The 14,814-nt window shown below is 38.0% G+C and overlaps 1 protein-coding gene across 2 annotated transcripts; it reads left to right on the plus strand.

Annotated features, from left to right (window-relative positions):
• Nucleotides 1-1,978: 1,978 nt before the first annotated feature.
• On the plus strand, nt 1,979-13,229 carry hvcn1 (hydrogen voltage-gated channel 1). Of its 2 annotated transcripts, none has more exons than XM_041203290.1 (6): nt 1,979-2,219; nt 5,278-5,482; nt 7,838-7,942; nt 11,931-12,162; nt 12,853-12,965; nt 13,041-13,229. In XM_041203290.1, the coding sequence occupies exons 2-6, from the start codon at nt 5,315-5,317 to the stop codon at nt 13,116-13,118; spliced, it is 696 nt and encodes a 231-aa protein (XP_041059224.1). In that variant the 5' UTR covers nt 1,979-2,219; nt 5,278-5,314; the 3' UTR covers nt 13,119-13,229. The 2 variants fall into 2 exon arrangements, with proteins under 2 accessions (XP_041059224.1, XP_041059223.1); XM_041203289.1 differs by having other exon boundaries at nt 1,979-2,215.
• Nucleotides 13,230-14,814: the final 1,585 nt, after the last annotated feature.

Raw genomic sequence — 14,814 nt, forward strand, 5'->3', positions numbered from 1 at the left:
GGCTGGATCAGATTTCTCCTGTATATGTCTACTTTAGCTCACCTCCAAGCTCTTTCATATCCAGTCTTATGTAAATTAGTTACACTTCAGGTCAATTGACATACAATAAACCAAGGAAACTAAGGAATTAATTAACTCCTTACCAGAGCCTTCAAATACAATTCTGATGAAGAGTCGTACTGACTCGAAACATCAATTGTGTTCCTCTCCACAGATGCTGTCAGACCTGCTGAGCTTTTCCAGGTATTTTTGTTTTTCCTTCAAATACAAAGTTGACAACAGAGATGTATGAACTATTATTACTTTATTCAAAGTCTAACTAATTGGAACTAATACCCTTTAAATGGCAAGTGCCATTCCTGCATGCAAATTCAAAAAAGTGACCATCTTCAAATAGAGAGAATCTTACCATCTCCCCTTAATATTCAATGGCATTAGGACTGCTTGACACCACCCCCACCCCACAACACTTCCTCCTGTCTGCCCCCATCAATGATCTGGGCGTGACCATCAACCAGAAACTTAACTGGACCAGCCACATAAATACCGTGGCTACAAGAGCAGGTTAGAGGCTGATTATTCAGCAGTGAGTTATTCACCTTCTGACCCACCTCCTTCTAATCATTTTTTTCGGAGTGCTTGGGTAATTTATTTAAGTGCACGGTTCCTTTTAAATTATTTTGCACACCCAATAACAGGACTGTGTGGCCTGCACAGGACTTCTGGGGTGCTGGGAGGCTTACAGAGAATATTGCTCATGATTCCCTAAAGCCTTTCCACCATCTTCAAGGCATAAGTCAGGACTGTGATGGAATATGCTCCAGTTAGCTGGATGAGTGCAGTTTTAACAATACTCAAAATCAACGCCATCTAGGACAAAGCAGCCCACTTGATCAGCACTTGGTCCTCCACCTTAAATATTCACCCTCTGACACTGGCACGCTATGGCTGCAGTGTATACCATCTATAGGATGCACTGGAGAAACTTGCCAAGGCTTCAACAGCACTTTCTGAACTGGTGACATTTATCACCTAGAAGAACAAGGGCAGGAGCTGCATGAGAACACAACCACCTACAAGTTCCCCTCCAAGTTACATACCATTCTAACTTGGAAATATATCGCTGTTCCTTCATTGTCACTGGGTCAAAATCCTGGAACTCCCCTTCTAACAGTATCATTGTTGGATTGCAGTGGTTTAAGAAAGCGACTCACCACCACTCTCAAAGGCAATTAGGGATGGGTAATAAATGCTGGCCTTGTCAGTGACCTCCACATCATTAAAAAGAAAATAATAAACAGTATATGGAGCTTACAATTAGGACTTAGGCATTGAGATTACACTGACACTTAGGTAGGGGTTATTCACTGAGCATAAATTATTACAAGCACGAGTGAGGTAATGTTAGGGGATTCAATAATCAGACGAACTGACATGATCAACTGACAATTCTGGGTACTTTATGCCTCCCAAATGCTAGGCTATTGAGTAGAACTGGAAAAAATTGTTTATGGAGAAGTTTATGAATCAATGTGTTCCTTGCAAAAACCAGTGATATAAAAGACAGACCTGAACAATGAATTTGGGAGATGAGGAAACGAGTTAAGAAGCAGGGTTTCACAAGTTGCAGTTAGTACCGTTTTCTGAAAGGATTGTTTAAATTGGCTCAAATTTGGGATAGCACCATACTTGTTATACTGCACTGAAGTTTAAAGAAAAAATTACTCCTAAAAGTGACTGTTCATTCGAGGACCACTCATTTAGGTGTTGCATTCACTTATTTTGGTTTAACACTCCAAACTTCCTAATGTGAGTCAACATTTTACAAAACAACCAGGTTTGTAATCACTGCTGCTGCTCAGGAAAATCTCAATAATGTTGACCGCCGCACAGAGAGAGGGACGCTTCACTCCAGCTGGTCCAAGAAATTTCACTCCAGGGACTGGAGTAATCCCAGGGCTTCCCTCCCACCTATATAGCACGAAATGTTTCATGCAGGAGAAGTCTCACCAGAGAGTCAGCACAAAGGAGTAGTTAAACCAAACTTCCAGGTTGGAGAATCCGTCGAGGAACAGTCGGAAAAAGCGGAAGGGAACGATCCGAGTTCGGGAAAAACGTGAGCAGGATTCGGGTCAAAGTGCATTTGACAATCGAAGAAGATTCCAACCAAGAAAGGCACAAAAAGATTTCTCCCCTTTCCAAGACAGTTATCCCTGTAAGTACGTTACCAACAACTTTTTGAGTTTCGGGAGCTTCTTTAATCGGTTCAAGTCAGTCCCGTTTATACAGTTTTTAAATCCGTTACTTTTGATGTTGGACTTGCCGTTTCTTGCGGTACAAAAACAAAAGCGAATCAAATTTCAGGGCAAGCAGGTTAACAATGAAGGTTTAGACACCGAGCAGTAGGGGCCGGCCTGGAGTTAAGGAAATGGGGCTTTTCGGTGTTTTTGTCCTTTCGAATAAAGGAGGAAATCACGAGCTCTCCGGCAGATCACATGCAGGAGCAATTGAACAGCGAAAACACCCATGACTAATTATGATATATAGGACTGTAGGTGGCTGTTCTTCACATGTAACCTAGACAATGAATACTTCAGTCCATCTGACACCACAGGTGAGCCTGGTCCAGTATGTTTCCTGATATCCACATCTTTCAGCAGTTGACACTTGGATCATGATCAGGAGCCAGAGTCCTGGTTGATTCCACCCCCCCGTTCACTTGATTTCTCAGCTGAATATCCAATTCAGCACAGAACAAGATTCGGACCTGAGATTTTCTTCTTCCATGTAATTCGATGCCTATCAAATGGTATTTACCTATTAAACACAGATAAAAACAAAAAACTGCGGATGCTGGAAATCCAAAACAAAAACAGAATTACCTGGAAAAACTCAGCAGGTCTGGCAGCATCGGCGGAGAAGAAAAAAGTTGACGTTTCGAGTCCTCATGACCCTTCGACAGAACTAGGTGAATCCCAGGAAGGGGTGAAATATAAGCTGGTTTAAGGTGGTGGGGTGGGGTTGGGTAGGGGGAGAGAAGTGGAGGGATGGTGTGGTTGTAGGCAAAAGCAGTGATAGGAGCAGATCATCAAAAGATGTCACAAACGGCAGAAGAAAAGAACACCTAGGTGTCGAAGTTGATGATATTATCTAAACGAATGTGCTAATTAAGAATGGATGGTAGGGCACTCAAGGTGTGGCTCTAGTGGGGGTGGGGGGAGCATAACAGATTTTAAAATATTTAAAAATAATGGAAATAGTTGGGAAAAAGAAAAATCTATATAATTTATTGGAAAAAAAACAAAAGGAAGGGGGAAGAAACAGAAAGGGGGTGGGGATGGAGGTGGGAGGTCAAGATCTAAAGTTGTTGAATTCAATATTCAGTCCGGAAGGCTGTAAAGTGCCTAGTCAGAAGATGAGGTGTTGTTCCTCCAGTTTGCGTTGGGCTTCACTGGAACAATGCAGCAAGCCAAGGACAGACATGTGGGCAAGAGAGCAGGGTGGAGTGTTGAAATGGCAAGCGACAGGGAGATTTGGGTCATTCTTGCAGACAGACCGCAGGTGTTCTGCAAAGCAGTCGCCCAGTTTATGTTTTGGTCTCTCCAATGTAGAGGAGACCACATTGGGAGCAACGAATGCAGACTAAGTTGGGGGAAATGCAAGTGAAATGTTGCTTCACTTGAAAGGAGTGTTTGGGCCCTTGGACGGTGAGGAGAGACTAGGCACTTTACAGCCTTCCGGACTGAATATTGAATTCAACAACTTTAGGTCTTGACCTCCCTCCTCCATCCCCACCCCCTTTCTGTTTCTTCCCCCTTCCTTTTGTTTTTTTCCAATAAATTATATAGATTTTTCTTTTTCCCACCTATTTCCATTATTTTTAAATCTTTTATGCTCCCCCCACCCCCACTAAAGCCATACCTTGAGTGCCCTACCATCCATTCTTAATTAGCACATTCGTTTAGATAATATCACCAATTTTGACACCTATTTGTTCTTTTGTTCTGCTGTCTGTGACATCTTTTGATGATCTGCTTCTATCACTGCTTTTGCCTACAATCACACCACCCCTCCCCCTCTTAAACCAGCTTATATTTCACCCCTTCCTGGGATTCATCTAGTTCTGCCGAAGAGTCATGAGGACTCGAAACGTTAACTCTTTTCTTCTCCACCGATGCTGCCAGACCTGCTGAGTTTTTCCAGGTAATTCTGTTTTTGTTTTACCTATTAAACCCTCAGAGGAGCTCTGTTACTGCTGCTGATTGTAAAACAGTCTCATTTAGGGAATGAGAAGCAATCTCCAAATGGTCGACTGGCAGCGGTATAGAGAGTCCCTGTTTGTAGGTTAACTGCTGAATGATAATTTCATGCTGCTTCTATACAACAATAGTTGAACTTGTACTTTTGCCTAGTTTCCCTCAGAATTTACTATACATGTTAAATGACATTTTATTTTCCTACCCATTTGCTCTTTTCCCATGTTCTCCAAAATGTGTAAATTCCAATAGGTGCTAATCACTCCTTAGTACTTTTCCAAGGTGTTTATTATTCATTTCTGAACCTTCAGAATGAATATTGTCAGGCTATGTAATTGTAAAGTTGGGTTGGGTGCTGATCCCCATTCATATGTCCTCATTCCCTGCATGAGTTAGATGCTATCAGGAGTAGGAACCTTTGGTGATTGTGCGTTTCTAATCCAGAACTCTAAAGCTAATTGTAGCAAACCTTCCATCACTCTCCCTGAAGTCAGCCAACGCGGTCCTAATGGGGGCCTCCCTAGTTTGTAATAATATAGCTGTTCACCGAGGCATTGCATCTTTAGATCTTCATTATTGGATTAATGTGCAACACTTAGGATGGTGGTTTGCACACATGATTCACCAAACCACAAATTCCTCTTCTCTATGTAGCCATCAGGTGGGGTGGGAGAGGAGGTTGAAGCAATCTTTGCACCTCACAGAATTAACTAAAAGTTAAATTATTTCTATTACACAAACATCCAATTTTTTGCATATTACATATATCCCTATTTAGGATGTGATTTTATTTTTAAGATAGGTGTTTTTACACTTTGGAATTGGCTTTGGAAAGATTAGAGGTTACAAAGTGAACACCAATTGCTCAGTGCCATTGTTTTTTTTTAATTAAAGTAATATAACCATCATGAGTCCAGGTATTCTATTTAAACCCCATATGAACTCAAATGAGAATTGCTCCTGAGTTTTTTTGACAATCACTGGAAATTAGTTCACAAATTTTGAATGCTTTATCTCCTAGTTTAATAGGACTGAAATTGCTGTTAAAGGACTCCACCATGGCAAAGTACCTAAAATACTTCACCACTGTGGGTGATGACTACCAAAAGTGGCAAGAAGAGGAAGACCATGATAATCTAGTAGATGCTGATGAAGAAAACCTTTCTTCTGAATTCACCTCTTTTAGGGAAGCTCTCAAGTGGTTATTTAACTCAAACAAGTTTCAGGTATCATTTCAAATTTACTAGTAAAAGATATTCAGCAATTGTATCCTTTAAAGGATATCATCTCTAAAATTATCTTAAATATGTATACAATAAAATTAGGGTTGTATAACTGTTGTGCACTAGATAAAATGATTAGTTTCACAAGGTTATCCATATGCTAGTTAACTGTGGCAAGTTAACAAAACCATTGTCCTCAATTTTTTTTGTCTTAATGGGACTACGTTAGCCTCTAATGCAGATTGAAGAACTTCTTAATAATGTCCCAGATTATTTTTTCCACTAAATTTTAAAAATTGGGGGGATAAAAGATTGTACAACTACCATCTAAAAGCAGGAAACAAGTTCCATAAACTGTTCTAAGTCAGGTGATTCATAGTATTTTAAACCTTCCCAATGGCATTTCAGGCTTGATGCTCATTAAATGCCCAGTGTCTTTACTGAGTCTAATAAAAGTTGGCTGTGCTTAAATGAAAATTGATATGTGGGATTACTTCAGGTTTTATCATGACATTGTTTGAGCTACCCAAACTCTTGTTGGCCCAGGCCTGGCATGATTATTGATGATGTAATGAGGCTATTTATCTCAAAGTACAATCTTAGAATTAGAAAAAGAGGACTAAATTAGCAAATCAGAAGTGAGGCTTGAGATAAGAAGACATTTTGTTCCCATAGAAAAGATGAGATTTGGAATAGAATCTTAAACAAGCTAACACTGTATATTTATTGTCCTGGAATAGCTTGGCTAAAGAAAGGATTGAAGGTTACAAACATCACAAATATACAATATTTATTGGAGCTCTAAAGTCAAGCTTGAAGACCGACAGATGTGATGTTAGACTAGTATGCTAGGGTCTAACTGATCAACTTTTAAGGGTTGGAGCAAAGTTTTATTTTTCTTGTTATTCACTTCTCTCAGGAGATTAAATTACTGGGGCTGATTCCAGCATGAATTGTCTGTTGGGTAAATGACCTTTTCAATATTTTATGTTCTCATTGCCCTATTTACTATAGAACAAGCTCTATCTTTGTTTAACACCAACTGTGCTAAAACAACCAAGTGATCAAAGTTTGCAAACAGCTTTATGATTAAGTTTGTAGCAGATCTTGGATGTGGTTTTGTCATCCCCCTCATGACTTGAATGTGCAACATTGCTGTGGTCTACTCAAGAACTATGAAAACACATCATGTCTTAACCAGAATGTACCACTTCCAGTAAATATCAACATTGTTTTAATTTTCATTAACAAGTAAGCGTAAAATTGTTGATCAAAGATCACTTTGTCTTTGGATTTAAGGATAATTTTGCTTACTTTATGAAATTTCCATATTAAATTGATTTTAAATCTCATGATCAAAAACTGGTTTAGATCCCAAGTAAATGTTGGAATCCTGTAAAGATCAGGTTTTCTGGACTTGCCATCTGTAGATATGGAGACTATATCATGGGCAGTAGTTAATGTATGAGAAATGGAGACGCTAATTTGGTAGAGGATGAGAACGCAGATGGTTTATGGCCTGGCTGGTAAACTGAGGTAACTATTGTATCACATTGGCCATCTCCTTTATTTACAGCATTTGAATGGTTACAATTTGATAAAATGAATTTTAATTGGTTATTTTGTAGCCCAAGAAAATTGTTTAATGTTCTTTGGCTTCAGTTTATCCTTGTGGCAGTGTATCAGTGGAAGTAACTTTATTTTCTCACATTCTCACAGGTTGCATGTGGCAAATTAATGATATCAATTTATTAACCATACCATCAGTAATGTTCAACATTTATACCTCTGAAACTATAAAAGATAGAGGAAAGTAGCCAACAGTAGCTCTGTATTGGACAGGTTAAGCTTTCAAATGTGGATTTTTTTTTTGGTTGTATTTCTTGGGAGAAATGTTAAAATGCTAAGTTGCACCAACAAAGGAAAATTTTGAAATTCTGATGATATCATACAGCCAACTATAAGTACAGTCTTTATTTTAATTGTTAAAGTCAGCTGCCAGCAATAGTATGCTAATTATTAAATTACTTAATCAGTGAAATAAAATGAGAATGGTAATGAAATTCGTGTTTTAAGTCCTTTAATTTGTCATAGAGATTCTTTAAATGGGTGAAACCACACTCTGTTGCCCCTATCTTTGGTGTATATTGCATAATTGAGCCAAAGGTTGACTGTTTGCAAATGGGACAACTGTTTCCAGGCACGCAAAGAAGTGATGAGTCAATCTGTTACTTTTAATTGTAGCAAAGATGTTAAGAACCTGCTGTGAATAGGATTAGTACGAATACTGTGCTGCGGTCATGTTTGCTGTACCTGCTGCAACAGTGTGCTTACTTTTGATTATGTTATTAAAAACAGATTGCCGTTGTGTGTTTAGTCATTCTGGATGCATTATTCGTGCTGTGTGAATTGCTAATGGATTTAGCAGTCATCGAAGTGGACAAAGAGAAAATAGCACCCCAGGTATGGTGAGATGCATTTATATTATATCAATTTTCAACAGCAACAACTTACATTTACATGATCAAAACTTGGTTGAAGGAGGTAAGAGAAGTGGAGTGGCAGCATGATTTAGGAATGGTATTCAGATGCTTGGGACATCAGCTGCTAATAGTGGGGTGAAGTGATGGAGAGATATGCAAAATGCTGGAGTCAGAGGATCAAAATATTTGGGATCTGGGATGGGGAGTTTGTGGTATTTGAGAAGGTTATAGAAAAAGGAAGGGTGAAGGGATTTGAACATGGGAATTTTGAATTTTAGGCTTTAGGAGACTGGGTATCAATGCAGAATCGCAGGGACAAAGGTATAGAAAGAGATACAGCCTTCAGAGTTTTGCATGATCTGAAGCTTACATGAGTGGAGGGTGGAAGAGGGGTCAAAAAATCATTGGAATATTTGAGTCTGGAGGTGACAGAGGCACAGGTGAAGATGATGTTACAGATGTGGAAGAAAGCAGTCTTTAATATGGATATGATATAGGGTCGGATTAGGAAAACTTTCTGCTGATTTCCAGGAACTCATCTGATATCAGTGATGCGAAGTAAATCTAGTATTGTCTTTCTTTCAGCTTTTTAAGTTAACCAGGCATGTGAATACCTCCGGGTGAGCTAAGACCAAAGATGGACTTCTAATGTGAAATGTTGGTACAAAATGAGTTCTCACTTGCAACCTTACAACCTATGCTTCAGTCAGTGCTCTGGTTTTGCAAATGCTTTTCTTGCTTGTTTAAATCATTTATTTTATCCATTGTTTTTCTTTAACTTGCTATGACAATTTAGAACTTAAGATGCTGGCTTCAATTTTTTTTAGAGTGTATTGCTCTATATCTCATTGCTTCTTCATTTCAGATGCCTCTCCAATCAGTGTTATGCCATGCATTTGCCACATGTAAATATTCTTTACACTCCAATGATCTGCCAATCTGTTCCAAGCACTGACTCCATAGTGAAACAACTGACCAATCATCCATTTGGTTTACATTGTTCCTCCTGGTGTTACATGACTTATGCTGTACAGTGCAGTTTCCATTATGTGTCAGCATTTGCAAAACCACAGCACTTGCACTAACACGAATTATAGGCCATCTTCCCTTATTTTCCAACAAAGCATTCAGTTCAAAAGCTCACTCCACATGAAATGAATTAAATAGAGTTAAAGAATGAGACGGTAAAATGTATAATTCTCATTGACTACAAAACTGTGAAGATAAAATAGATGTGGAGATTTGTGGACGGTTCGAAGAGATGTACAAATAATATTGAGTGATTTTGGTTTTCTCAAAATAGCCTGGCATAATGTATGTGGAAATGGAGAACCTTTTAGTTTAGAATGAATTCAAGACAGCCTCATCAATTTATGTTTCTAGTGCAACAAATAAAGCACTGCTTCTAGGAAATAAAGTGTGACAAATAACTAATGTGAGAAGTGGAGTGAGGTGAGCACCACGTGGAAAAAATAATGAATCAAAAATGAGGATGTTGAGCTTCAAAAGAACAGTTCTTGAGATAAGACGACACCTGGCCCAATTTAACTGGAAAACAGACTGACAGATTAGCAATGGGAGAAACTTCTGCTATCAGATGAATAGGCTATAAAAAAGACATACCCCTACAAGGCAAAAAGCGGGTCCTTCGAAGCAGTGACCTCTGCGGCTAAGTAGAGACCAAAACTAAAAATAGACACATATGATAAAGCTAGGGTTAGCACCATGAAACATATTCAAGAAACATATAGAAGCTGTAGTGAAGGGGTGAAAAGGAAGATTATATGTATTCCAGTAAAGACTAGCTGATAATATAAAAATAAGCAGTACAAGCTTTTAAAAGTATGTTAAATGTTTAAAGAAAAATTGGAAGTGGTAGGGCCATTTAGATTAATTTGTGGAGAATGTGGAGGGTATTAAATACATATTTTGTATGTGTTTTTAAAAATAAGAATGTAAGTGTATTATAAAAGATGATATGGAACAGATGTTAGAAATAACTGTAGGAAGGGAACTACTTTTGAAAAACTAGACAAAACTCTGAGGAGAAGTCACTAACTCCTTCTGGTGTAGGCCTTCAGCTTTTGAGGAAAGCCAGAGATGAGAAGCTCTGGTGACAATTTTTCAATCCTGTTTAGATCTGTAAATTGCTCTGGGGACTAAAGGATAACAAATGTTACACCTCTATTCAAGAAGGATAAACCATGTAAACATGGACAAATTTATCTAACATCAGTTGTATGTGCACTCTTAGAATCCACAACTGAAGGTCAGATTAGTGGACGTTTAAACATGTATAGGATAATCAAGGATGGTTTACATATTTTTTTTTTTTACACGGAATTACATCAAAATTACAACACCGAAACAACCGGTGGACATCTAACCTGTCCCTAGATCCCTTCATTTCCTTTTTCTTGACCTATCTGTCTAACCTATTCTTAATTGTTAACATAGTCTCTGTTCAGCTATTAACTCCATTCCATAGCCCCACAAACCTGTATATAATGGGTTTGCCCAGATCTCTGTCCTAAATCTATCACATTTAATCCTATATCCATGTCCCTTTTTTATCTAAATCTGAACCCCTCAATCAGTGGAAACAACCTGCCTTTATCTACTCTGTCCCATGCCTTCATAGTTTTAAACATCTCTGTCAAATACTCCTAAATCTTGTTTGTTCAAATGAAAACAGTTAAATTTTTTTGAATTCAGTTAACAACCAGTTATGTTTGATTAATTTAATGGAGGGTTTTGAAGAAATGACTTGTACAGGTAAAAGGGATGCTGTGCTGTTTATGTATGTATGTGTGTGTGTATGTGTGTATATGTATGTGTGTATATGGCTGACAACAAAAGTAGGGCCAGGGAGTTTACAACAGGACAGATGACTTCAGAAGGACAAATGGGTAGCAGATGTGATTTGATACAGAAAAGTGAGAGATAAATTTATTTTGGTGAAAAACCCTAAGGATGATTGAAGAAACAGAACAAAGAGTTGACAATACATCATTAAAAATACATTTTGTGTTTTATAACTAGAGACATTTAGTACAAGAACAAAGAAAATGATGAAAAATTAGTACTAAGCAATGGTTAGTTAGATTACTGTGTATAGTTTTAAATAGAAAGGACATTAATGCCATGTGGAGCATAGAAACACATGAAATAGGAGCAGGAGTAGGCCTTCAGCCCTTCCATCCTGCTCCACCATTTGACAAGATTGTGGCTGATCTGATTTTGGCCTCAACTCTACTTTCCTGTTTACCACCTATATCCTTTGATTCACTTGTCAATCAGGAATCAATCCAAATCAGCCTTAAAAATATTCAATTACCCTGCCTCCATTACTCTAGATGTAAATATTCTGCAGGTGCTACTGTATAGCAATTAGATGTAAAATTCTTACAGGTTATTGCTGCCTGCTCTTCCGCACCCCCACCCCTCCCACCACCATTTACTAGTTCTATACTTGGGACTGAGCCATACACATTTGGTACATTTACACATGCAGCTTTTAGGGAAGGTACAAACTAATTTTAAAATATTCTGTTTTAATGTGGATTGACAAATGTATATGAAAACAATCAGAAATTGATGTTTCAAACATTTTGCAATATAATTGTCAATAAGACAGGCTACACTTAAAAATGATATACTAAATGCACTAAATCAATACAGGTAGTGGATCCTGTGTAGGGAAGCTTGGGATTGGACATGTGCTGGATTTGGGGATTTTACAGATTTTGGAAGTGTGTGTATCAATGCAGGAATTGGTGGCGCCACCAAATAAAGTGGCAGCTTGAGGAACTCCAACTTCAAATTGCTACCTAGACCACCATTGTTGAGTGGAGCTTATTTTTGGGTCCTTCTGGATTTTGGGATGTCGAATAAGGGGTCCTGTACTGTGTTTTATTTGATCTTGATTGTTTTTGACTGCAGATTTAACAATATTCTTTCTTTTCCAGGTATTTCACTACCTGAGTGTTGCTATTCTGTCTTTTTTTATTCTGGAGCTAATGGGTAAATTATATGCCTTCCGTTTGGAATTTTTCTGGCACAAGTTTGAAGTCCTGGATGGAGTAGTTGTTGTTGTATCTTTCATCCTTGATATTGTCTACATTTCCCGGGAAGATGCTTTTGACGGTGTAGGCTTGCTCATACTATTACGACTCTGGAGAGTGGCAAGAATAATAAATGGTACAGTTCTTAATCAAACATCTTTAAATAGGATCATCCGTTATGAGGAAAGAGGGGAGATGGATATCTTTTGTCTTAATATCTTTCATCAGATGAATTCAGCCACTGGGAGAATGCTTATTATGAAATAAGATACCATTTATTGATTACTGATTCCGTGTTTTGCAAAATTTATTTTAACTGATATTTCCCAATTAAAAATTGATTCATTATCCAACAAGTTATTTATTTTTCCTATCCTGTTCCACAAAGGAAGGAGAGTTTTATTGGTTTTGGTAGTTGGGGAATTAGATATTATAAATTCCAAACTTTATAGTCCTGTGCTAAAGTTTCAAATGACAAGCCCTGAAGAAGTCAGATCTCAAAGTATTGTGGCCCAAACCAGTGGTTTACTGTCCTGAATAACTGTGCCATTGGCTTGTGCATGTGATTTCCCAATTTCACCTTGTTCATGGAGTGGGGGTTGTTCATGGAGTGGGGGTTGTTGCAAAAGAGAAAGCTAAAATTTCTTGCAAGCAACATGCAGTTTTATCATCATTGTAAACGTTTTGCTTTGCAGGAAAGCTAAATTAATCAAATTGGTTAATGAGTTCATTGTTATAACTTGAATGTAGCATGCATTTTAAAGTTAAGAGTATAACTGACCATTATGTGTATTTAATTACATGTTCTTAATTTACTTCTGTATAGGAATCCTGATGACTGTGAAGTCACGTGCAGTAAAGAAAGAAACTGAGCTCAAACATGCCAACGACCACCTCAAACAGAGGATTGGTGAGCTCCAGAATGAGTGCACGGAACTGGTAAGATCATTCACCTTAGAAAGATATTTGTTTTTTAAAATAAGTAGATTCTAACTTGTCAAATTCCTTTTATAGACAGAAGAAGTTGAGAGACTACGTAGATTGCTCCAGGAGCATAGCATAAACTACCAGATCAACTCAGAAACTGCTTGATGCACAAGTGTTGAATGAAGGCGCAATTTAAATGGCATTTGAAATTATTTTTGTAAATATATCTTGCGGAATCTCAACCTGACTACAGAATAAAGCACAGCTTTTCTTGTGTACGTTGCATGATAATTTTGTGTATATTTTCTGAGAATGGTGTGAGACCAAAGAATGATGATAAACCCTGTAACTCATAATTAACTAAGTATTATTTTGTAAAAAAAATCCCCGACCAACTATCAAAACTCCATCCATGTGTTAATTAACATTCTGTTCTTGAATGTCAGCTTGTTATCTCAATAACTAAAAATAACAATTCATTAAGGATTATTTATTAGGCAATTGGTATCTGGATAAATTTTGTTTGGGATAAAATCCTATTTTCTGTTGCTTCTCACCTGAATATGAACTGACTGTAGCCAAGAGTACATACACCCAGGCCTCTATGAATTTTATACCTAACAGGCACCTGTGAGTGTGCAACAGCAGATTTTCCTACCCACAACAACATGACTGACATCAGAAACACAATCAACCTGGCAATTCTTCACCTTGTATTTGAATAAATATTTTTCCTATAAACATGGACTTTTGATTGTCACATAAGACTACATTATCTATTCTGTCCTGCAGGTGCTGACTCCTTACTGATGGCTGGTATCTGAAATAAAAAGTGCTAGAAATACCAGGTCTGGCAGCAACAGTGGAGAGAGAAACGGGAGTTAACATTTCAAGTCGAATATGACTTTCTTCAGAACTGAAGGTAGAAATGTGATGGGTATTATGTAATTGACTCAACGTCATTGTTTCTACCTTCCTGCTCTTCTGAAGTCATATTTGACTCGAAACATTAATTCTGTTTCTCTCTCCACCGATGCTGCCAGACCTGCTGAATATTTCCAGCATTTTGCTTTTACTCTCTGGTATTTATTTGTGAATGTTCTAAATATGAATAGTCATTTGGTGGTATGGAATTGAGTATTGCTGAAAGAAGGGACATGCTGCCTGGCAGTCATTAGCACAGAAATGTAAGAATACCAAATCTCAAAGGGAACAATACGACATACTACATGAGAAGGTGCTGCTTGGTAGAGGCATTACCATGGAGAATGCACCACATAACAGTTAACTGTCAAGCTTTTGTTTAAATTCAAGCCAGGCAAGTCAATTATAATTGGTCAAGGTATTGCCATGGGGAATGAATCAGGAAACGTCTGTCCCCCAAGCTTTTGTTTAATTGTAAAACGTACAATGTGTGGACGTGTTCTTTCTGTCTGCAAAGGACAGGGCTCTGTATGTGAATATATGCAGCTTCTATCACATATAGGTGAACCACACTACAAGCCTGACTGATAATCCTAAATTGGTTGTTAGTAAACAATCCTGACTGCTAAGAATTACACTAAGTGTTGTCCAATTGTGGAATCACATCTAATGTTGGACAGCGTTCTGAATTTTGCAAGCATAGGCTGGTTGCCAACAGCCAAAGGGACATGCTGCTTGATACAATCCATCAGTCATTAGGATGTATGGCCTACATACCTTGCATCACACTGGCACTGAAATTCATATATCACATTACTCATTTGTGTAGTATGCAGAACATCTTCTTTGGCTTGATGGCAACATCCCGTTAGTGGAGAATACCATTTGCATTGCTACAGCATAGTAGGAGTATGAAGCAGCTAGCTTCACCTGTTAC

This window comes from Carcharodon carcharias, chromosome 13, assembly GCF_017639515.1.
Source record: "Carcharodon carcharias isolate sCarCar2 chromosome 13, sCarCar2.pri, whole genome shotgun sequence".
NCBI classification, from domain to species: Eukaryota; Metazoa; Chordata; class Chondrichthyes; order Lamniformes; family Lamnidae; genus Carcharodon; species Carcharodon carcharias.